The sequence below is a fragment of the Salmo salar genome, chromosome ssa18 (assembly GCF_905237065.1).
Source record: "Salmo salar chromosome ssa18, Ssal_v3.1, whole genome shotgun sequence".
NCBI lineage: Eukaryota > Metazoa > Chordata > Actinopteri > Salmoniformes > Salmonidae > Salmo > Salmo salar.
The window spans coordinates 42313034-42336405 of NC_059459.1; the positions used below are offsets into that span (position 1 = coordinate 42313034).

General features: G+C 46.1%; 1 protein-coding gene across 10 annotated transcripts in view; it reads right to left on the minus strand.

The window, feature by feature from the left end:
* LOC106613940 (dedicator of cytokinesis protein 1) overlaps positions 1-23372 on the minus strand; it is a 729054-nt gene that overhangs the window by 662253 nt on the left and 43429 nt on the right. For 4 of the 10 annotated variants that reach the window (XM_045701156.1, XM_045701154.1, XM_045701151.1 and 1 more), the window contains exons 2-9: positions 20902-20985; positions 20496-20536; positions 20079-20134; positions 9085-9181; positions 8227-8375; positions 5035-5170; positions 1667-1824; positions 887-968 (exon numbers count right to left, since the gene is read on the minus strand). In XM_045701156.1, the coding sequence (XP_045557112.1) occupies positions 887-968; positions 1667-1824; positions 5035-5170; positions 8227-8375; positions 9085-9181; positions 20079-20134; positions 20496-20536; positions 20902-20985 (803 nt within the window). Of the gene's footprint in view, positions 1-886; positions 969-1666; positions 1825-5034; positions 5171-8226; positions 8385-9084; positions 9182-20078; positions 20141-20495; positions 20537-20901; positions 20986-23372 lie in introns of all 10 variants that reach the window. The other 6 variants (XM_045701152.1, XM_045701149.1, XM_045701146.1 and 3 more) reach the window with 3 other exon arrangements.

Below are 23372 nucleotides of genomic sequence, written 5' to 3' on the forward strand. Positions count from 1 at the left end.
AACGACAGCGAGCCAGGCTGATCTGTTTACTAGGCTGCAGCAGGAACAACAACGACAGCGAGCCAGGCTGATCTGTTTACTAGGCTGCAGCAGGAACAACAACGACAGCGAGCCAGGCTGATCTGTTTACTAGGCTGCAGCAGGAACAACAACGACAGCGAGCCAGGCTGATCTGTTTACTAGGCTGCAGCAGGAACAACAACGACAGCGAGCCAGGCTGATCTGTTTACTAGGCTGCAGCAGGAACAACAACGACAGCGAGCCAGGCTGATCTGTTTACTAGGCTGCAGCAGGAACAACAACGACAGCGAGCCAGGCTGATCTGTTTACTAGGCTGCAGCAAGAACAACAACGACAGCGAGCCAGGCTGATCTGTTTACTAGGCTGCAGCAGGAACAACAACGACAGCGAGCCAGGCAGGGCTGAGAGAACAATTGTTCAGAACCTTTTCAAGGAGGATAAACTTCTGTTAAGGCAGCAGTTTTCGCCCCCAAATTGCTTTAACTCCTTATTTAATTGTGTCCATGGTTCCTGTCCTGCTGTGATCCATGCTGTGCCGCCAGTGTAGCGAGCGGAGCAGCGAGTAGCGGGCGCCAACTTGCTCGTCGTACGTAGGCGCTTGGTAACCCGGCTGCCCTTGGCCAGCCATTAGTAGAGAGGTGACATTTGTCAAACAAGCCGGTTCGCTCTGGGTCATTCTCTTTCTTTCAAAGCCGGGGAGCTTCACAAACACCGCCCCCTCAAACAGGGGGGTACACACACACACACACACACTCCAACATCCCTCATGACAGGGCTGGGTAAACACACACACACTCCGACACCCCTCATGACAGGTCTGGGTAAACAAGCATGCAGCAGCAGCCAACACTCTACATATACTTACGGTGAAGACTGATCTCAGGTTATGGAGCTGGTCTATGTCTTTGACCAGGCCTTGACTGGACCATCGCACCAGGTAATTCTCACTGGAAGGGGAAGAACCAACATGAACCTTTTAACTTTACAATCTGGCATCACAAATCAACTCTCTAGTCTCTTGACGAACAAATGACAATCAACTGACTAATGTTGTACACAGGTGAGACGTTTCATAAACAGTATTTGTTGCTGTAAATCCTGGAACAATAGCAAATCCCCAGGCAGGCTAGCAGCTGGGTCTGTTCTGTCACGTTCCTGGCTCTGGACTCAGACCTAGGACAATACTATTCCCATGATTCAGAGGTTTTCCAGAAATCCTGATGAGAGCATTCCCGGAATAGTGAGGAAATAAGCAGGGGGGGAATCCTCCAACTGGGATTTCAGGAAAACCTGGGAAATTTGAGAAAGTGTCCAGAACTCTTGCGACCCTTGGCTTACCTGATAAACTTTAACCCTCAGAGGGTCATAGAGGAACATACCTGATGACCTTTAACCTTAAAAGGAATAAACCACTCAAAACTACTAACTCCTATAATTTACAGTGTTAAATAAAAAAAATATTTTTTGGTGAGCAAATGTTTCAATTTGTCGTTATAATAAGGTTGGTAGTAACTTGTGAAAATCGTTGCGGAAATCTGTTGAAGCTCAAGTCGACTACAAAACCCACAATGCAACGCTCTCCGTATGGGCTCTATGTACTGTACATGATGACCTTTAACCCTATGATGTCATAGAGGTTACATACCTGATGAACTTTGACTCAACAGGGTCGTAGAGCGACATGAGGACCTCTGCATCTTCTCCGATCTTACACACCACGTTCTTCAGGGTGACGAATAGAGCGAAGGACGGGGTCTGGGCGAACTTGGCCTGCCTGCTCAGATCTACATTCTGTTTCTGAGACTGTCCCAGGGAGAGGAGGAGGAGGAAACAGAGATGTTGTATTTAATACAGGAGTCCAGTAGTCTTCACTAGCCTGACTGTCATATCATCTGGGCCACGGGTCTATGAAGGTTAAAGAAGGTTGAGAATCACAAACACAAAAGAGACATTTGAAGGTGACTCTTAGCTAGTTTTCAGCACTGAGGATGGACACAATGACTGGACTGTTATTCCCCATCAGTCAGACCCATCTTAGTTAGACTGGACTGTTATTCCCCATCAGTCAGACCCATCTTCATTAGACTGGACTGTTATTCCCCATCAGTCAAACCAATCTTCATTTGACTGGACTGTTATTCCCCATCAGTCAAACCCATCTTCATTAGACTGGACTGTTATTCCCCATCAGGCAGACCCATCTTCATTAGACTGGATTGTTATTCCCCATCAGTCAGACCCATCTTCATTAGACTGGACTGTTATTCCCCATCAGTCAAACCAATCTTCATTAGAATGGACTGTTATTCCCCATCAGGCAGACCCATCTTCATTAGACTGGACTGTTATTCCCCATCAGTCAGACCCATCTTCATTAGACTGGACTGTTATTCCCCATTAGTCAGACCCATCTTCATTAGACTGGACAGTGACTGGACTACTACTCCTTCAAGACTGTTGGAAAAGCATTCCAGGTGAAGCTGGTTGAGAGAATGCCAAGAGTGTGCAAAGCTGTCATCAAGACAAAGGGTGGCTACTTTGAAGAATCTCAAATATAAAATATATTTTGATTTGTTTAACACTTTTTTGGTTACTACATGATTCAATATGTGTTATTTCATAGTTTGTCTTCACTATTATTCTACAATGTAGAAAATAGTAAAAAATAAAGAAAAACCTTGAATGACTGGTAGTGTATGTGATAATGACTGGTAGTGTACGCGATAATGACTGGTAGTGTATGTGATAATGACCGGTAGTGTATGCGATAATGAACAGTAGTGTATGCGATAATGACTGGTAGTGTATGCGATAATGACTGGTAGTGTATGTGATAATGACTGGTAGTGTACGCGATAATGACTGGTAGTGTATGTGATAATGACCGGTAGTGTATGCGATAATGAACGGTAGTGTATGCGATAATGACTGGTAGTGTATGCGATAATGACCGGTAGTGTATGCGATAATGACCGGTAGTGTATGCGATAATGACCGGTAGTGTATGTGATAATGACCGGTAGTGTATGCGATAATGACCGGTAGTGTATGCGATAATGACCGGTAGTGTATGCGATAATGACCGGTAGTGTATGCGATAATGACCGGTAGTGTATGCGATAATGACCGGTAGTGTATGCGATAATGACCGGTAGTGTATGCGATAATGACCGGTAGTGTATGCGACAATGACCGGTAGTGTATGTGACAATGACCGGTAGTGTATGTGACAATGACCGGTAGTGTATGTGACAATGACCGGTAGTGTATGTGACAATGACCGGTAGTGTATGTGACAATGACCGGTAGTGTATGTGATAATGACCGGCAGTGTATGTGATAATGACCGGCAGTGTATGTGATAATGACCGGCAGTGTATGTGATAATGACCGGCAGTGTATGTGATAATGACCGGCAGTGTATGTGATAATGACTGGCAGTGTATGTGATAATGACCGGTAGTGTATGTGATAATGACCGGTAGTGTATGTGATAATGACCGGTAGTGTATGTGATAATGACTGGTAGTGTATGTGATAATGACTGGCAGTGTATGTGATAATGACTGGCAGTGTATGTGATAATGACCGGTAGTGTATGTGATAATGACCGGCAGTGTATGTGATAATGACCGGCAGTGTATGTGATAATGACCGGCAGTGTATGTGATAATGACTGGCAGTGTATGTGATAATGACTGGTAGTGTATGTGATAATGACTGGTAGTGTATAGGATAATGACTGGTAGTGTAGGGGCATCTGAAAGAACACATTAACATTCATGGTGATGACCTGAGAACATGTAATATTGCTCCATGTTGACGCAAAGACAGAGATGGAAAGGTCACACAAGATGACTCCTCATAGCTGAAGGGCACTTAACCAATTTAGAGTCACTTCATAGGCTGAGCCCCAAATGGCACCATAATCCATATAGGGCCCTGGTCAAAAGTAGTGCTTTATATAGGGAATAGGGTGCAATTTAGGATGCAGCTCCAGGGAGGAGGAGGAGAGAATGGCAGGGGAGAGGATGTGACAGAGAGAGTAGAAGAGAGATAGCAGGGAGAGAGAGAGTAGAAGAGAGGAGGTGGCGGGGAGAGAGAGAGAGGAGGTGGCGGGGAGAGAGAGAGAGGAGGTGGCGGGGAGAGAGAGAGAGGAGGTGGCGGGGAGAGAGAGAGAGAGGAGGTGGCGGGGAGAGAGAGAGAGGAGGTGGCGGGGAGAGAGAGAGAGAGGAGGTGGCGGGGAGAGAGAGAGAGAGGAGGTGGCGGGGAGAGAGAGAGAGAGGAGGTGGCGGGGGAGAGAGAGAGAGGAGGTGGCGGGGAGAGAGAGAGAGGAGGTGGCGGGGAGAGAGAGAGGAGGTGGCGGGGAGAGAGAGAGGAGGTGGCAGGGAGAGAGAGAGGAGGTGGCAGGGAGAGAGAGAGGAGGTGGCAGGGAGAGAGAGAGGAGGTGGCAGGGAGAGAGAGAGGAGAGGGCTGGGAAAGAGAGGAGGTGGCTGGGAGAAAGAGGAGAAGAGAGGAGGTGGCAGGGAGAGTGATGAGGTGGCAGGGAGAGAGAGAGAGGAGGGTCGGGAGAGAGAGAGGAGAGGAGGTGGCTGGGAGAGAGAGGAGGTGGCAGGGAGAGAGAGAGGAGGTGGCAGGGAGAGAGAGAGAAGAGGGTCGGGAGAGAGACTAGGAGAGGAGGTGGCAGGGAGAGAAATGGCAGATGTTCATGACGTGTCACATACAGGAGGTGAGAGGGAGAAGGCCTGAATAGAACACAGCAGTACATCATCTCACACAGAGAATCTCATTCCACATCGCTATCTCTCACTGGGGAGACCATGTGGCAAAATGGGATGTTTTATTTGTTATTTTCTGTAACATATCGTTGATGTGATGTTCTGCTTGCTCGTTGGGAGCGAGGCCAGGTTACTGTAAAATCGCTGCTGATGTAAATAGGGGTTTATAAATGAATATGATTCATTGATTAATGAAGTGAATAAAGTGATTGATGTCTGACTCTCTGAAGTTGACCTTTTCCTCTTGGATCCTGTCCTCTATCTGTTTGGAGGCAGCTTCATGGGCTCTGAAGAGAGAGACGGTGCTGGTAGAGTCGGGGTCCAAGATGTTGCCATCTTTATCTCTCACCACAAGGTCTAGATCCAGGTACCTGATATACAAGGAGAGAGAGAGGGAGGAGAGAGGGAGGACAGAGAGAGAGGGAGGAGAGAGGGAGGAGAGAGGGAGGAGAGAGAGGGAGGAGAGGGAGGAGAGGGAGGAGAGGGAGGAGAGGGAGGAGAGAGAGGAGAGAGAGGGAGGGGAGAGAGGGAGGAGAGAGAGAGGGAGGAGAGGGAGGGAGGAGAGAGAGGGGGAGGAGAGGGAGGAGAGAGGGAGGAGAGGGAGGGAGGAGAGGGAGGGAGGAGAGGGAGGAGAGGAGAGAGAGGGAGGAGAGAGAGAGAGAGAGAGAGAGAGAGGGAGGAGAGGGAGGGAGGAGAGAGAGGGAGGGAGGAGAGGGAGGAGAGAGAGAGAGAGGGAGGAGAGAGAGAGGGAGGGAGGAGAGAGGGAGGAGAGGGAGGAGAGAGAGGGAGAGAGGAGAGAGGAGAGAGAGGAGAGGGAGGAGAGAGAGAGACAGAGAAAAGAGGGAGGAGAGAGAGGGAGGAGAGAGAGGGAGGAGAGAGAGGGAGGAGAAAGATATTTCCCTCAGATTACTCAGACCCACAAAGCATTCGAAAACAAACCCAATTTTGATAAACTCCCATATCTACTGGGTGAAATACCACATTGCACCATCACAGCAGCAAGATGTGTGACCTGTTGCCACAAGAAAAGGTCAACCAGTGAAGAACAAACACCATTGTAAATACAACCCATATTTATGTTTATTTATTTTCCCTTTTGTACCTTAACCATTTGCACATCGTTACAACACTGTATATATACATAATATGACATTTGGAGTGGGAGAGAGGAGAGACAGAAGGAGAAGGGGAGAGAAGGAGAAAGGACAGGCAGAGAGAGAGAGAGGAGAGGCAGAGAGAGAGAGAGAAAGAGAGAGAGAGAGAGAGGGAGAGAGAGGGAGAGAGAGAGAGGGAGAGAGAGGGAGAGAAGGAGAAAGGCGAGGCAGAGAGAGAGAGAGAGAGAGAGTAGAAAGGCGAGGCAGAGAGAGAGAGAGTAGAAAGGCGAGGCAGAGAGAGAGAGAGAGAGAGAGAGAGAGAGAGAGAGAGAGAGAGGAGAAAAGCGAGGCAAAGAGAGAGAGGGGATAGGCAGAAAGGAGAGGCAGAGAACGGAGAGGCAGAGAGAGAGAGAAAGGAGAGGCAGAGAGAGAGAGGCAGAGAGAGAGAGAGAAATGAGAGGCAGAAAGAGAGGGAGAAGGAGAAAGGAGAGAGGGCGAGAGAGAGCAGACAGCCAACATCACATTGCTTTTGCTACTGCCTGGGCCTTTTGCCTTCTCATAAAAAACACCCTTCACACAGAGAGAAAAGAAGGTTGGCAGAGTAGGAGGAAAGAGGGAGGGAGAGAAAGAATCAGAGAGATCGAGCAGAGAAAAACGGAGAGAGTCAGATGGGGAGAGTCAGACGGAGAGAGAGAGAGAAAAGAGAGAAGAGGTAGTCTACACAGCAGTGAAGTGAACAGGGCTCATCTGAAGGACAGATCCGACAGACTCTCCTCTCATCTGGTCAGACTCAGAGGAGCGGGGAGCTGAGGAGCGGGGGAGACGGCGTGTATGAGCCAAACCCCCGGGCAGAGACAACGGGGGAGACTGAGGAGCAGGGAGGTGGTTTATATGAGCCAAACCCCCGGGCAGAGACAGACAGAAAAATAAGAGAGGAACTTTCAATTTCTGAACAGGGAGTGTGAGATGCTGGGCTTCCTCCCGCTCTTCTTTTCCTCTCTTCCTCCATCTCTAGAGCTCTGTTTTCAGCTCCACCTCTTCCTCCATCTCTAGAGCTCTGTTTTCAGCTCCACCTCTTCCTCCATCTCTAGAGCTCTGTTTTCAGCTCCACCTCTTCCTCCATCTCTAGAGCTCTGTTTTTCAGCTCCACCTCCATCTCTAGAGCTCTGTTTTCACCTCCTCCTCCTCCATCTCTAGAGCTCTGTTTTCAGCTCCACCTCTTCCTCCATCTCTAGAGCTCTGTTTTCAGCTCCACCTCTTCCTCCATCTCTAGAGCTCTGTTTTTCAGCTCCACCTCCATCTCTAGAGCTCTGTTTTTCAGCTCCTCCTCCATCTCTAGAGCTCTGTTTTTCAGGTCCACCTCCTCCATTTCTAGAGCTCTGTTCCCAGCTCCACCTCTTCCATCTCCAGAGCTCTGTTTTTCAGCTCCATCTCTAGAGCTCTGTTTTTCAGCTCTTCCTCCTCCATCTCTAGAGCTCTGTTTTTCAGCTCCACCATCTCTAGAGCTTTGTATTTCAGCTCCTCTTCCATCTCTAGAGCTCTGTTTTTCAGCTCCTCCTCCATCTCTAGAGCTCTGCTTTTCAGCTCCTCTTCCATCTCAAGAGCTCTGTTTTTCAACGCCTCCTCCTCCATCTCTAGAGCTCTGTTTCCAGCTCAACCTCCATCTCTAGAGCTTTTCAGCTGCCACAGAATCCCACTCAGGGGTGAACGGTGCTGGGAGCTAATCTATGTATTCCACTTTGCTCCCCTGCCAAAGACATTTCTCCACCTCGCAGTGTTGGAACTGTCATCACACCAGGGAAGCCCAGCTCACCCCGTCCATTTCCAGCTCATTTTCTGGACCACAAAAGACCACTGAAGGCCCGGCAATAGGCACCATAGTGTGTGATGGACTACAGCAGTAACTAAACCCCTATGATTTAGGCTTAACTTACCTGCTAAAATAGGGCTTAAAGGCCCAGCGCAGTCAAAAATGTGATTTTCCTGTATTTTATATATATATATTTCCACACTATGGAGGATGGAATAATGCTGGGAAAATTAAAATAATGCCCTTTTATTGTAAGAGCTGTTTGGACAGATCGCCTGACATGTCAGCCTGTTGTGGTGGGATGGAGGTTTGGCCTGCCTGGTGACATCACTAACTAGTTAATAGACCAATAAGAAAGATCGTTCCAAACCTCTCTGCCAATAACAGCTAGTTTTCCCCTCCCCACTCAGACCGCTACCAGACAGTCCTAGTAAAATCACTGCTTTAGAAATTGCTCTTTGATAAGGTACTTAATTGAGAGAGACAGAGAGAGACACAGAGACAGACGACAGCAGTTCCTTACTTGTTCCCGTAGTCGATCTTAGAGGTGACTCTCTGTTTAAGCTCAGTCAGCTCGTCTTGTGGGAGCGTCCCTGACAGGATCTGAGATCGCCACTCGATCAGGTCATAGATCATGTCCCTGACGGAGTTAAACATCTCACGCCTGTCCCCCTGTAACACCAGCACACACACAACCACACACACCTCATGAACAATCTGTCCCAACACTCAATGACAGAGACGATAAGGAAGTCACTTTCGTTTAGTGTTTACCATCCAACATTCTACAAGGCACATCTGAGTGATGTGGTTGCAGGTTCATGGGGACAATGAGACAAACCCACACACTGTTCATGGGGACAAGAGACAAACCCACACACTGCCCATGGGGACAATGAGACAAACCCACACACTGCTCATGGGGACAAGAGACAAACCCACACACTGCTCATGGGGACAATGAGACAAACCCACACACTGCTCATGGGGACAAGAGACAAACCCACACACTGCTCATGGGGACAAGAGACAAACCCACACACTGCTCATGGGGACAAGAGACAAACCCACACACTGCTCATGGGGACAAGAGACAAACCCACACACTGCTCATGGGGACAATGAGACAAACCCACACACTGCTCATGGGGACAAGAGACAAACCCACACACTGCTCATGGGGACAAGAGACAAACCCACACACTGCTCATGGGGACAATGAGACAAACCCACACACTGCTCATGGGGACAAGAGACAAACCCACACACTGCTCATGGGGACAATGGGGTAACTTCAGAAAAGAGAGATTAGGCATGTAGATTAGGCGTATAGATACGGCGTGTAGATACGGCGTGTAGATACGTGACTCACTCTACTCACCACGTAGAGGTCTCTCCATATGGAAGCCCACTCCCGCAGAGTGGTGGTGACCTCCTGGACCAGAGGCAGCTCGTTGGGAATCACCGTCTCCTTGTGCCTGAAAATACAGACAGATAGTCAGTGGGTGGATTACACATGACAAAGGCTGTCGCCCGAAACACATCCGTTTTCTCTGACCCTCTGCTGCTTGATAAAACACATTGAAACATAAAGCATCACCGTGTGGGATGGTTTTTAATGTGATCCAGTAGAGGCCTTCTGAACGCAGCAACTACAATAATGTGTTACTCTTAACTGTTGAGTATATTCCTCATTCTAATTACACATGACAACAGCCAGGGATGGGTTACACATGATAACAGCAGCCAGGGATGGGTTACACATGATAACAGCAGCCAGGGATGGGTTACACATGACAACAGCAGCCAGGGATGGGTTACACATGACAACAGCAGCCAGGGATGGGTTACACATGATAACAGCCAGGGATGGGTTACACATGATAACAGCAGCCAGGGATGGGTTACACATGACAACAGCCAGGGATGGGTTACACATGACAACAGCAGCCAGGGATGGGTTACACATGATAACAGCAGCCAGGGATGGGTTACACATGACAACAGCAGCCAGGGATGGGTTACACATGATAACAGCCAGGGATGGGTTACACATGACAACAAACAGGGATGGGTTACACATGAAAACAAACAGGGATGGGTTACACATGACAACAAACAGGGATGGATTACACATGATAACAAACAGGGATGGGTTACACATGACAACAGCCAGGGATGAGTTACACCTGACAACAAACAGGGATGGGTTACACATGACAACAAACAGGGATGGGTTACACATGACAACAAACAGGGATGGGTTACACATGACAACAAACAGGGATGGGTTACACATGATAACAGCCAGGGATGGGTTACACATGATAACAGCCAGGGATGAGTTACACATGACAACAAACAGGGATGGGTTACACATGATAACAGCCAGGGATGGGTTACACATGACAACAAACAGGGATGGGTTACACATGACAACAGCCAGGGATGAGTTACACATGACAACAAACAGGGATGGGTTACACATGACAACAAACAGGGATGGGTTACACATGACAACAGCAGCCAGGGATGGGTTACACATGATAACAGCCAGGGATGGGTTACACACGACAACAAACAGGGATGGGTTACACATGATAACAGCCAGGGATGGGTTACACATGACAACAAACAGGGATGGGTTACACATGATAACAGCCAGGGATGGGTTACACATGACAACAAACAGGGATGGGTTACACATGATAACAGCCAGGGATGAGTTACACATGACAACAAACAGGGATGGGTTACACATGACAACAGCAACCAGGGATGGGTTACACATGACAACAGCAGCCAGGGATGGGTTACACATGATAACAGCCAGGGATGGGTTACACACGACAACAAACAGGGATGGGTTACACATGATAACAGCCAGGGATGGGTTACACATGACAACAAACAGGGATGGGTTACACATGATAACAGCCAGGGATGAGTTACACATGACAACAAACAGGGATGGGTTACACATGATAACAGCCAGGGATGAGTTACACATGACAACAAACAGGGATGGGTTAGACATGATAACAACAGGCAGGGATGGGTTACACATGACCACAGCCAGGGATGGGTTACACATGACAACAGCCAGGGATGAGTTACACATGATGACAACAGCCAGGGATGGGTTACACATGATAACAACAGCCAGGGATGGGTTACACATGATAACAACAGCCAGGGATGGGTTACACATGACCACAGCCAGGGATGGGTTACACATGATAACAACAGCCAGGGATGGGTTACACATGACAACAACCAGGGATGGGTTACACATGACAACAGCCAGGGATGGGTTACACATGATAACAACAGCCAGGGATGGGTTACACATGATAACAGCAGCCAGGGATGGGTTACACATGACAACAGCAGCCAGGGATGGGTTACACATGATAACAGCCAGGGATGGGTTACACATGATAACAGCAGCCAGGGATGGGTTACACATGACCACAGCCAGGGATGGGTTACACATGACAACAGCCAGGGATGAGTTACACATGATGACAACAGCCAGGGATGGGTTACACATGATAACAACAGCCAGGGATGGGTTACACATGATGACAACAGCCAGGGATGGGTTACACATGATGACAACAGCCAGGGATGGGTTACACATGATGACAACAGCCAGGGATGGGTTACACATGACCACAGCCAGGGATGGGTTACACATGACAACAGCCAGGGATGAGTTACACATGATGACAACAGCCAGGGATGGGTTACACATGATAACAACAGCCAGGGATGGGTTACACATGATAACAACAGCCAGGGATGGGTTACACATGATAACAACAGCCAGGGATGGGTTACACATGATAACAACAGCCAGGGATGGGTTACACATGATAACAACAGCCAGGGATGGGTTACACATGATAACAACAGCCAGGGATGGGTTATACATGATAACAACAGCCAGGGATGGGTTACACATGATAACAACAGACAGGGATGGGTTACACATGATAACAACAGACAGGGATGGGTTACACATGATAACAGCCAGGGATGGGTTACACATGATAACAGCCAGGGATGGGTTACACATGACAACAGCCAGTGATGGGTAACACATGATGACAACAGCCAGGGATGGGTTACACATGATAACAGCAGCCAGGGATGGGTTACACATGACCACAGCCAGGGATGGGTTACACATGACAACAGCCAGGGATGAGTTACACATGATGACAACAGCCAGGGATGGGTTACACATGATAACAACAGCCAGGGATGGGTTACACATGATAACAACAGCCAGGGATGGGTTACACATGACCACAGCCAGGGATGGGTTACACATGATAACAACAGCCAGGGATGGGTTACACATGACAACAACCAGGGATGGGTTACACATGACAACAGCCAGGGATGGGTTACACATGATAACAACAGCCAGGGATGGGTTACACATGATAACAGCAGCCAGGGATGGGTTACACATGATAACAGCAGCCAGGGATGGGTTACACATGATAACAGCAGCCAGGGATGGGTTACACATGATAACAGCAGCCAGTGATGGGTAACACATGATGACAACAGCCAGTGATGGGTAACATGATGACAACAGCCAGGGATGGGTTACACATGATAACAACAGCCAGGGATGGGTTACACATGACAACAGCCAGGGATGGGTAAAACATGATGACAACAGCCAGGGATGGGTTACACATGATGACAACAGACAGGGATGGGTTACACATGACAACAGCCAGGGATGGGTTACACATGATAACAACAGCCAGGGATGGGTTACACATGACAACAGCCAGGGATGGGTAACACATGATGACAACAGCCAGGGATGGGTTACACATGATGACAACAGACAGGGATGGGTTACACATGACAACAGCCAGGGATGGGTTACACATGATAACAACAGCCAGGGATGGGTTACACATGATGACAACAGCCAGGGATGGGTTACACATGATAACAACAGCCAGGGATGGGTTACACATGATAACAACAGCCAGGGATGGGTTACACATGACAACAGCCAGGGATGGGTAACACATGATGACAACAGCCAGGGATGGGTTACACATGATGACAACAGACAGGGATGGGTTACACATGACAACAGCCAGGGATGGGTTACACATGATAACAACAGCCAGGGATGGGTTACACATGATAACAACAGCCAGGGATGGGTTACACATGACAACAGCAGCCAGGGAGAAATAGGAAAGCATGACTTAAATAACGGTACTGGCCCTCTAGAAGCTGTAACCTATATGTTATACAGAGTACTCTACTGTCCCTCTAGAAGCTGTAACCTATATGTTATACAGAGTACTCTACTGTCCCTCTAGAAGCTGTAACCTATATGTTATACAGAGTACTCTACTGTCCCTCTAGAAGCTGTAACCTATATGTTATACAGAGTACTCTACTGTCCCTCTAGAAGCTGTAACCTATATGTCATACAGAGTACTGTCCCTCTAGAAGCTGTAACCTATATGTTATACAGAGTACTCTACTGTCCCTCTAGAAGCTGTAACCTATATGTTATACAGAGTACTCTACTGTCCCTCTAGAAGCTGTAACCTATATGTTATACAGAGTACTCTACTGTCCCTCTAGAAGCTGTAACCTATATGTTATACAGAGTACTCTACTGTCCCTCTAGAAGCTGTAACCTATATGTTATACAGAGTACTGTCCCTCTAGAAGCTGTAACCTATATGTTATACAGAGTACTCTACTGTCCCTCTAGAAGCTGTAACCTATATGTCATACAGAGTACTCTACTGTCCCTCTAGAAGCTGTAACCTATATGTTATACAGAGTACTCTACTGTCCCTCTAGAAGCTGTAACCTATATGTCATACAGAGTACTCTACTGTCCCTCTAGAAGCTGTAACCTATATGTTATACAGAGTACTGTCCCTCTAGAAGCTGTAACCTATATGTTATACAGAGTACTGTCCCTCTAGAAGCTGTAACCTATATGTTATACAGAGTACTGTCCCTCTAGAAGCTGTAACCTATATGTTATACAGAGTACTGTCCCTCTAGAAGCTTTAACCTATATGTTATACAGAGTACTCTACTGTCCCTCTAGAACAGTGGTTCTTAACCTGGGTTCGATCGAACCCCAGGGGTTCGGTGAGTCAGTCTCAGGGGTTCGGCGGAGGTGAAGACACACACCCGACTCATATGATTCGTGATGACACGCCCCGCTTGGCCATCATTGGCTGCAGGTGATCACGCAACATCGCTTGGCCTATCTGTGCTGCAGGGAATTTGGCGCGCTCAGTAGTCGAATTGTGACTGTCGTGATAGTACGTCGTGTGATTTCTTTCTTAATATTTTAATCCCTTCATACTAACTATGTCGAGCAAAAAAAGAAAGTGGTCGGACGAATATGTACAATATGGATTCACATGTATAACGGAACGTGATGAGAGTCAGCGTCCTAACTGCATGATTTGCAATGCCAAGTTGAGCAATTCTAGTCTAGCACCGGCAAAACTAAGAGAACACTTCCTTAAGCTGCATGGAGATGGACAATACAAGAACACAACGCTCGCTGAATTCAAGGTGAAGAGAGCCAGATTCGATGAAAAGGCTACTCTGCCTGTTCTCGGCTTTGTACCCATCAACAAACCGATCCTCACAGCATCGTACGAAGTTGCTTACCTGATCGCAAAGCAGGGCAAACCACACACCATTGGTGAAACACTCATAAAACCAGCTGTGTTGAAGATGGCGAATATCATGCTGGGAAAAGCGGCTGAAGTTAAGTTATCCCAAATTCCTCTTTCAAATGACACCATTAGCAACAGAATAGAGGACATGAGCAAAGACATCTTGGCTGAAGTAGTTGCAGATCTGATTTCAAGCCCGGCAAAATTCAGCCTTCAACTCGACGAGAGCACAGACGTTTCCAATCTAAGCCAGCTTGCTGTATTTGTACGCTATGTGAAAGACGACGTGATAAAGGAAGATTTTTTATTTTGTAAGCCTCTTACGACAACAACTAAGGCAGCCGATGTGAAGAAACTTGTGGATGACTTCTTCAAAGACAACAATCTTTCGTGGGATATGGTTTCTGCAGTTTGTTCGGACGGAGCTCCAGTCATGCTGGGAAGAAAGTCTGGTTTTGGTGCGCGAGTGAAAGCCGATGCACCACACATCATTGTTACGCATTGTATTCTGCACAGGCATGCGTTGGCAACAAAAACCTTGCCTCCAAAACTGGCAGAAGTATTAAAAATTGTAGTGGAATGCGTGAAATAGTCCTCTGAGGCACCGCATCTTCAGTGAGCTGTGTAAAGAAATGGGCTCTGAATTCGAGGTACTTCTGTACCATTCTAACGTTCGGTGGTTATCCCGGGGACAGGTGCTGAATCGTGTTTTTGCCGTGCGTGTGGAATTAGCCCTGTTTTTGCAAGAGCACCAACATCGTCATGCAGATTGCTTAAAAAATTCTGAGTTCATTCTCATTTTAGCGTACATGGCTGATATCTTCGCAGCTCTCAATCATCTCAATCAACAGATGCAGGGCGGTGGAGTCAACATCATCGAAGCGGAAGAAAACCTGAAGGCTTTTCAAAAAAAGCTACCGTTATGGAAATGACGAACAGAGAACGATAACTTCGCAAACTTTCCCCTGCTGGACGACTGTGTAAGTAAGATCGAAGATGTATCTGGAATCGGAGACATTTCTGTACCCGCGGAACTGAAGCAAGCAATTGCTACGCACTTAGATGAGCTTGCAAAGTCTCTCGACGGATACTTCCCTACAAGAGAGTCATATCCAGCATGGGTGAGACAGCCGTTCACGTTTAGTGTTGAGACAACAGATGTCAATGATGAATACCTCGATGAAATCATTGAAATTCAGCAGAGCCAGGTTCAACAGCAACTCTTCAGAACAACAACGCTCTCAACGTTTTGGTGTCAACAAATGGTAACGTACCCTGTTATTGCTAAGAAAGCTCTGGAGATTTTCATACCGTTTGTTACAACATATCTTTGCGAGCAATTCTTTTCGAGGATGCTGGACATAAAAACGAAGAAAAGGAACAGACTTTGTTGCGAAAATGACATGAGAGTGGCACTTGCCAAGGTGAAGCCGCGCATTTCTGAACTGGTCTCTGAAAGGCAACAGCAGAAGTCACACTGATTTGCAGTAAATATTCATTATTATGTTTTTGTGTGAAAATCATGTTTTAATGGTTTTGTTCTTTGAACACTGATGTTGATGCACGGTTCATTTTGTGCACCAGTAAAATATATACCTATGTTTTGAATTTTATTTTTCCAATTAACCTGTTGGGGATAGGGGGCAGTATTTGCACGGCTGGATAAAAAAACGTACCCGATTTAATCTGGTTACTACTCCTGCCCAGTAACTAGAATATGCATATAATTATTGGCTTTGGATAGAAAACACCCTAAAGTTTCTAAAACTGTTTGAATGGTGTCTGTGAGTATAACAGAACTCCTATGGCAGGCCAAAACCTGAGAAGATTTCAAGCAGGAAGTGGCCTGTCTGAGAAGTAGTGTTTCATCTTGGCTCTTTTTATTGAAGACTCAGGAACTGTGCAATAACGTGACACTTCCTACATCGTCCATAGGGTCTCAGAGCCCGGGAAAACGTTGAACGATATCGAGGCAGGCTCTGGCTGAAACACTTTATCGCTTTTGGCAAGTGGCCACTCAGAGTACTATGGGCTTATGCGCGTGCCCGCTTCGACCGAATGGTTTCTTTTCCTTTGTCTGTTTATCTAAACGCAGATTCCCGGTCGGAATATTATCGCTTTTTTATGAGAAAAATTGCATAAAAATTGATTTTAAACAGCGGTTGACATGCTTCGAAGTACGGTAATGGAATATTTAGAATTCTTTTGTCACGAATTGCGCCATGCTCGTCACCCTTATTTAGCCTTTAGGATAGTGTCTAGAACGCACGAACAAAACGCCGCTGTTTGGATATAACGATGGATTATTTTGGACCAAACCAACATTTGTTATTGAAGTAGAAATCCTGGGAGTGCATTCTGACGAAGACAACAAAGGTAAGAATATTTTTCTTATAGTAAATCTGACTTTGATGAGTGCTAAACCTGCTGGGTGTCTAAATAGCTAGCCCTGTGATGCCGGGCTATCTACTGAGAATATTGCAAAATGTGCTTTCACCGAAAAGCTATTTTAAAATCGGACATATCGAGTGCATAGAGGAGTTCTGTATCTATAATTCTTAAAATAATTGTTATGCTTTTTGTGAACGTTTATCGTGAGTAATTTAGTAAATTCACCGGCAGTGTTCGGTGGGAATGCTAGTCACATGCTAGTCACATGCTAATGTAAAAAGCTGGTTTTTGATATAAATATGAACTTGATTGAACAAAACATGCATGTATTGTATAACATAATGTCCTAGGGTTGTCATCTGATGAAGATCATCAAAGGTTAGTGCTACATTTAGCTGTGGTTTGGGTTTATGTGACATTATATGCTAGCTTGAAAAATGGGTGTCTGATTATTTCTGGCTCGGTACTCTGCTGACATAATCTAATGTTTTGCTTTTGTTGTAAAGCCTTTTTGAAATCGGACAGTGTGGTTAGATTAACGAGAGTCTTATCTTTAAAATGGTGTAAAATAGTCATATTTTTTAAAAATTGAAGTAATAGCATATCTAAGGATTTGAATAACGCGCCACAGGATTCAACTGGCTGTTGAGTAGGTGGCCCAGAGAGGTTAAGAAGGGTTCTGTGAATGCGCATATGAAACTGGTGGGAGTCAGTACCTCCAACAAGGTTAAGAACCACTGCTCTAGAAGCTGTAACCTATATGTTATACAGAGTACTCTACTGTCCCTCTAGAAGCTGTAACCTATATGTTATACAGAGTACTCTACTGTCCCTCTAGAAGCTGTAACCTATATGTTATACAGAGTACTCTACTGTCCCTCTAGAAGCTGTAACCTATATGTTATACAGAGTACTCTACTGTCCCTCTAGAAGCTGTAACCTGTGTTATACAGAGTACTGTCCCTCTAGAAGCTGTAACCTATATGTTATACAGAGTACTCTACTGTCCCTCTAGAAGCTGTAACCTATATGTTATACAGAGTACTCTACTGTCCCTCTAGAAGCTGTAACCTATATGTCATACAGAGTACTCTACTGTCCCTCTAGAAGCTGTAACCTATATGTCATACAGAGTACTCTACTGTCCCTCTAGAAGCTGTAACCTATATGTCATACAGAGTACTGTCCCTCTAGAAGCTGTAACCTATGTGTTATACAGAGTACTCTACTGTCCCTCTAGAAGCTGTAACCTATATGTTATACAGAGTAATCTCTTTTCTGCAGACATGTCGCTCAATCTTTAACGTTGTTTGAAAGCGATATGAGACGAGTCAGAGTTTTCCCTTCGCAGTGCGAATCTTTTTTTTTTTAAATCAATATTTCACATTACAGAGAGCTCAGTGTAAAACATCTATTGATCCTTGAGTTTACTGGCATAAAAGCTGGATTCCGACTGGTTTTAATTGGAATTCTAATTAGTCTCACACTGTGTACTGACAACTACGGCCTTTTAAAACAAAATGTGACGTTTATTTCTGACAAAAATATCCTCGTCAAAACTACTTTGAAACTACTTCCTTCAGTTGATTACGTCACAGCTTAAAAGGTTTTTCCAGATGTAGGTTGTTCTTATGAAAATGAAATACTAATGGGTCGTGATCTGATTGCTGATTTGTGCTGTGATGCCTTCAAAGACCTTCAAAGGAGCCGTGCAAACCAGTGAGGAAGGGTCACGTATCACTACAACCAAATACTCCACAACCTAGCAATTACTCATATTCCAGTATCCTGGTCCCAGATCTGATCTCACTAGGCTGGAACCAGATCTGTTTCTGTCCTCTTGAATTGACATGGTATGACAATGGGAGTAGCTCAGTGTTTCCCAAACTCGGTCCTGGGGCCCCTAAGGGGGGCACGTTTATTTTTTTGCCCTAGCACTACACAGCTGATTCATTTAATCAACACTTAATGATGAGTTTGTTATTTGAATCAGCTGTGTAGTACTAGGGCAATAAACTAGACGTGTCCCCCCTTAGGGTCCCCAGGACCGAGATTGGGAAACACTGGAGTAGGCAAAAGAACAAACAGATCTGGGACCAGGGCTAGCGAGATCAGATCTGGGACCAGGCTAGGTGAGATCAGATCTGGGACCAGGGATAGGTGAGATCAGATCTGGGACCAGGCTAGGTGAGATCAGATCTGGGACCAGGGCTAGGTGAGATCAGATCTGGGACCAGGGCTAGGTGAGATCAGATCTGGGACCAGGGCTAGGTGAGATCAGATCTGGGACCAGGGCCAGGTGAGATCAGATCTGGGACCAGGGCTAGGTGAGATCAGATCTGGGACCAGGGCTAGGTGAGATCAGATCTGGGACCAGGGCTAGGTGAGATCAGATCTGGGACCAGGGCTAGGTGAGATCAGATCTGGGACCAGGGCTAGGTGAGATCAGATCTGGGACCAGGCTAGGTGAGATCAGATCTGGGACCAGGGCTAGGTGAGATCAGATCTGGGACCAGGGCTAGGTGAGATCAGATCTGGGACCAGGGCTAGGTGAGATCAGATCTGGGACCAGGCTAGGTGAGATCCGATCTGGGACCAGGCCTAGCGAGATCAGATCTGGGACCAGGCCTAGCGAGATCAGATCTGGGACCAGGCCTAGTGAGATCAGATCTGGGACCAGGGCTAGTTTACAACAACTACACAAGTAGAAGGTGGAAGCAATCATCTCAAATTGCCCACAATCCCCAAATAATTCAGTAGGATACCATTGGAAGCAGCACTAGAGCCATGGTTGAGTGGGTAACACTCCCGGTACAAGTCACATATATCAGTCCCCGCTGGAGATCAGGGTTCAATCCCCGGAACCACCTTTTCTATACGAGTCGCGACTGGAGACCAGGGTTCAATCCCTGGAACCACCTTTTCTATACGAGTCGCGACTGGAGACCAGGGTTCAATCCCTGGAACCACCTTTTCTATACGAGTAACGACTGGAGACCAGGGTTCAATCTCCGGAACCACCTTTTCTATACGAGTCGCGACTGGAGACCAGGGTTCAATCCCTGGAACCACCTTTTCTATACGAGTCGCGACTGGAGACCAGGGTTCAATCCCTGGAACCACCTTTTCTATACGAGTCGCGACTGGAGACCAGGGTTCAATCCCTGGAACCACCTTTCACTCTATTTCTGCCACCAGCCTGCCTCCCCATCTGATTTCCATGTTGTCTCAATAAAGTGTTAAAATATCCGCAAACATAATGAACAGAATCAGCACTGACCCATTGCCTTCAACGGTGGCCTCCTTGAGGTGAATGTAACAGGCAGGAAAGATCCCCTGGAACAGAAGGCGGGAAAAACAGGACACACAATAAATAGATTGATAGGCGCTATAAAGCCTGAACTTGTTTTGATTTCAGATCGGTCATTTCATGAGGTTAAATGACATCCTGAGTCCATTGCATAGCAGAAGAGAAGGGTGGAAAGAAAGGACAAACGAACACTGATACAAAATAATATTCGATTTGTTATCGACATTATTAACATCATAGTATATAACATTATGACTAACAAAGACTTAGCTGAACTTGTTTTGATTTCAGCCAGTCATTTCAGATGTTGGAATGACACTCCAACACCCCTGAATAGACAAAGGGAACAGCTGAGATGATCCGTTGAATGTAAAAATATCAACTCACTTTCTTGGACTTCCTCCTCAGCCTGTGTCCTCTGTACCAGCCTGGAGGTGAAGACAACAGGACATATTACACGGCAAAGGAAACAACACCTAGAATTAGCATCAAGCAGAATTGTCATCTACAAAACACAATGGGGGAGGGGGTCATATGGGAAACATTCTGACAGGGTGGAAATTGCACAGATCAGCTAAGAGTTTAACGGAGACATTTACCAAAACACCAGCGTCACTGAAAATGACAGAATCATCTACAATTATCCTCTATAACCTGATCAGGACTGTGTCATCAGTTAGTGTGTTCCTACCTTCATACGTCTCTAGTATGTGGACTGTGTCATCAGTTAGTGTGTTCCTACCTTCATACGTCTCTAGTATGTGGACTGTGTCATCAGTTAGTGTGTTCCTACCTTCATACGTCTCTAGTATGTGGACTGTGTCCCCTATCTGTAGTGACAGCTCCTCGTCTCCACGGACATGGTAATTATAGATGGCTGAGGGGAGAGAAGAAGAGAAGAGGATATTAATGGACAGGAAAAGGCAATAAGACCTGTCTCTCTTACGTGGCAGGATGGTTGTGTGGGCGTCATACTAAAACATAGCAGCAGCCAAGCTCACAGACCACCCACACAGACTGACACATGTCATGTCTGCTGCAAACACAGTCATCAATACCCTGGACACTAACAACATAGCATATGTTCTACCACACACACACACACCACTTCCAACAAGGTCGGGGAGGACTCTACCTCTCCTCTCCTGCTGGGGGAAGGATGCCATGCGGGGCCCCGGTCGATGGGATTACTTTACCAAGGTGCATGACAGCATAATTAAAAAGGGCCTTGTCACCACGGGTATCCCTCCACCCCACCAGGCAGGTATATTTAACAGAATTAACTTGTCCTCGTACGTCTACAGGAGCTTATGCTGCTCAGACACAATGAACTGAGACTCAGGCTCAGCCCAAATTGCACACTATTCCCTACATAGTGCACTATTTCTGACCAGAGAGCTATGGAGCTGGTCAAAAGTAGTGCACTGCATAGGGTGCCATTTGAGACACAGACATAGGCATGAAGGGATGAATTTGCAATCGCAACAAATAATCTGCTCAGACCTAAACAAGGATAAAAAGCAGTGCCATAAATTCTCAGACAACCTAAAGATTCCTAGATGGCCTTCCAGACTCCCTCCACCTACCCAAGGATGTCAGAGTAGAAACCTTGGTTAGGTGGTTAACTGATTTATCTAAATGTAAGGTTGCGTAATACCCGCACGTCTAAAAACAAAACATTTGTCACAGGAAATGAGCTCCCTGGTAGACAGAAAATACCCGAGCCCTGAAGCTAGCATCCAGAACACTGGAAAGGAAATGGCCGCTACACCAAACAGGAAGTCTTTCGACTAGCTTGGAAAGACAGTACCATGCAGTATCGAAGAGCCCTCACTGCTGCATGATCAGCCTACTTTTCCAACCTGATTGAGGAGAATAAAAACAATATAAAAAAATATATATGTTTGATACTGTCACAAACATAACGAAAAATCAGCATTCCCCAAGTGAGGATGGCCTTCACTTCAGCAGTGATGAATTCATGAACTTATTTGACGATAAAATCATGATCATTAGAAAGCAAATGTAAAACAATGTTGCCTATATCGAATCTCTCATTCCTCTTAAAAATGTTAGAAAAAGCTGTTGCTCAGCAACTCACTGCCTTCCTGAAGACAAACAATGTGCAGGAAACACTTCAGTCTGGTTTTAGACCCCATCATAGTACTGAGACCACACTCGTGAAGAATCTTGACTAGAACCAAAAAATGTGATCATATTACTCCAGAGCATTTGTGACCTGGAATCATTTGACTGGCCCTGAAATGATTTGTTACCAGTCTGGTATTAATCAATCAGCAACCTCCATATTATAAAGGAGGAGAGTTCCTTGAAATGTAATCAAATCCCTTCCACTGCCTGCCTCGTTTCATTCCACACAACAACAACATGGCACCCTAGTCCTTACATAGTTCACTACTTCCCTATAGGGCCCTGGTCAAAGGTAGTGCACTACGTAGGGAATAGGGTACCACTTTGGGCTAAGGGTTGTTGTGTTTATTTCCCTTCCTGGAACAATCCAGCAGCGAGCCCAGAGAAGCTACCAGAACACAGTGAGAGGGAGACTTTGTGTTAGTGGTGCGCGGGTCAGCTGTTTGTTCACACATAGCTGTCTAATAACCCCTCTGTAACTGGTGGACTATAATGTGAGGCCTGCCGCAGACCATAACCTGATAATATGGAAAATGTCCTGTAGGCTACAGTCAGAGATGGCAGAACCACGATTCTTTTAGCTTAAGATATGTTTCTGCTTCTAAAATTGCTGACATTTTATTTATTAGTCGATTAAATACATGCAGCTTCTCTTCTGTCATTTCTCGTTGCCCTAGAAGACTAAACGAACCCTTGCTCACCTGGATAAAATGACATAAACCGATAGAAAGAACGCTTCAATCTAGCTGACATTGGTAAAGTTCTGTGATCTCTGCTTCTGTCGTGGACCAAAGACATTCACAGACCAGGGAGAAAAATGCAATAACTAAAAAATACAAAAAAGTAGATATTTTTTGTGGAAAATGTCCAAATGACATCCGTTTGACCGGTTGTATGGACATAGAAAGCTGTGTGAATGACAGGTGTTTCTGATAAGATTTCAGTTGGGCCAGGATGCATATTTATATGGTTGAAATACTAATCAGCTTCTATGATACTGATAGAGAGAGATACCATCTGTAGAGATGTTAACTACTCCTCAGCTTCTATGATGCTGATAGAGATAGATACCATCTGTAGAGGTGTTAACAACTATCAGCTTCTATGATACTG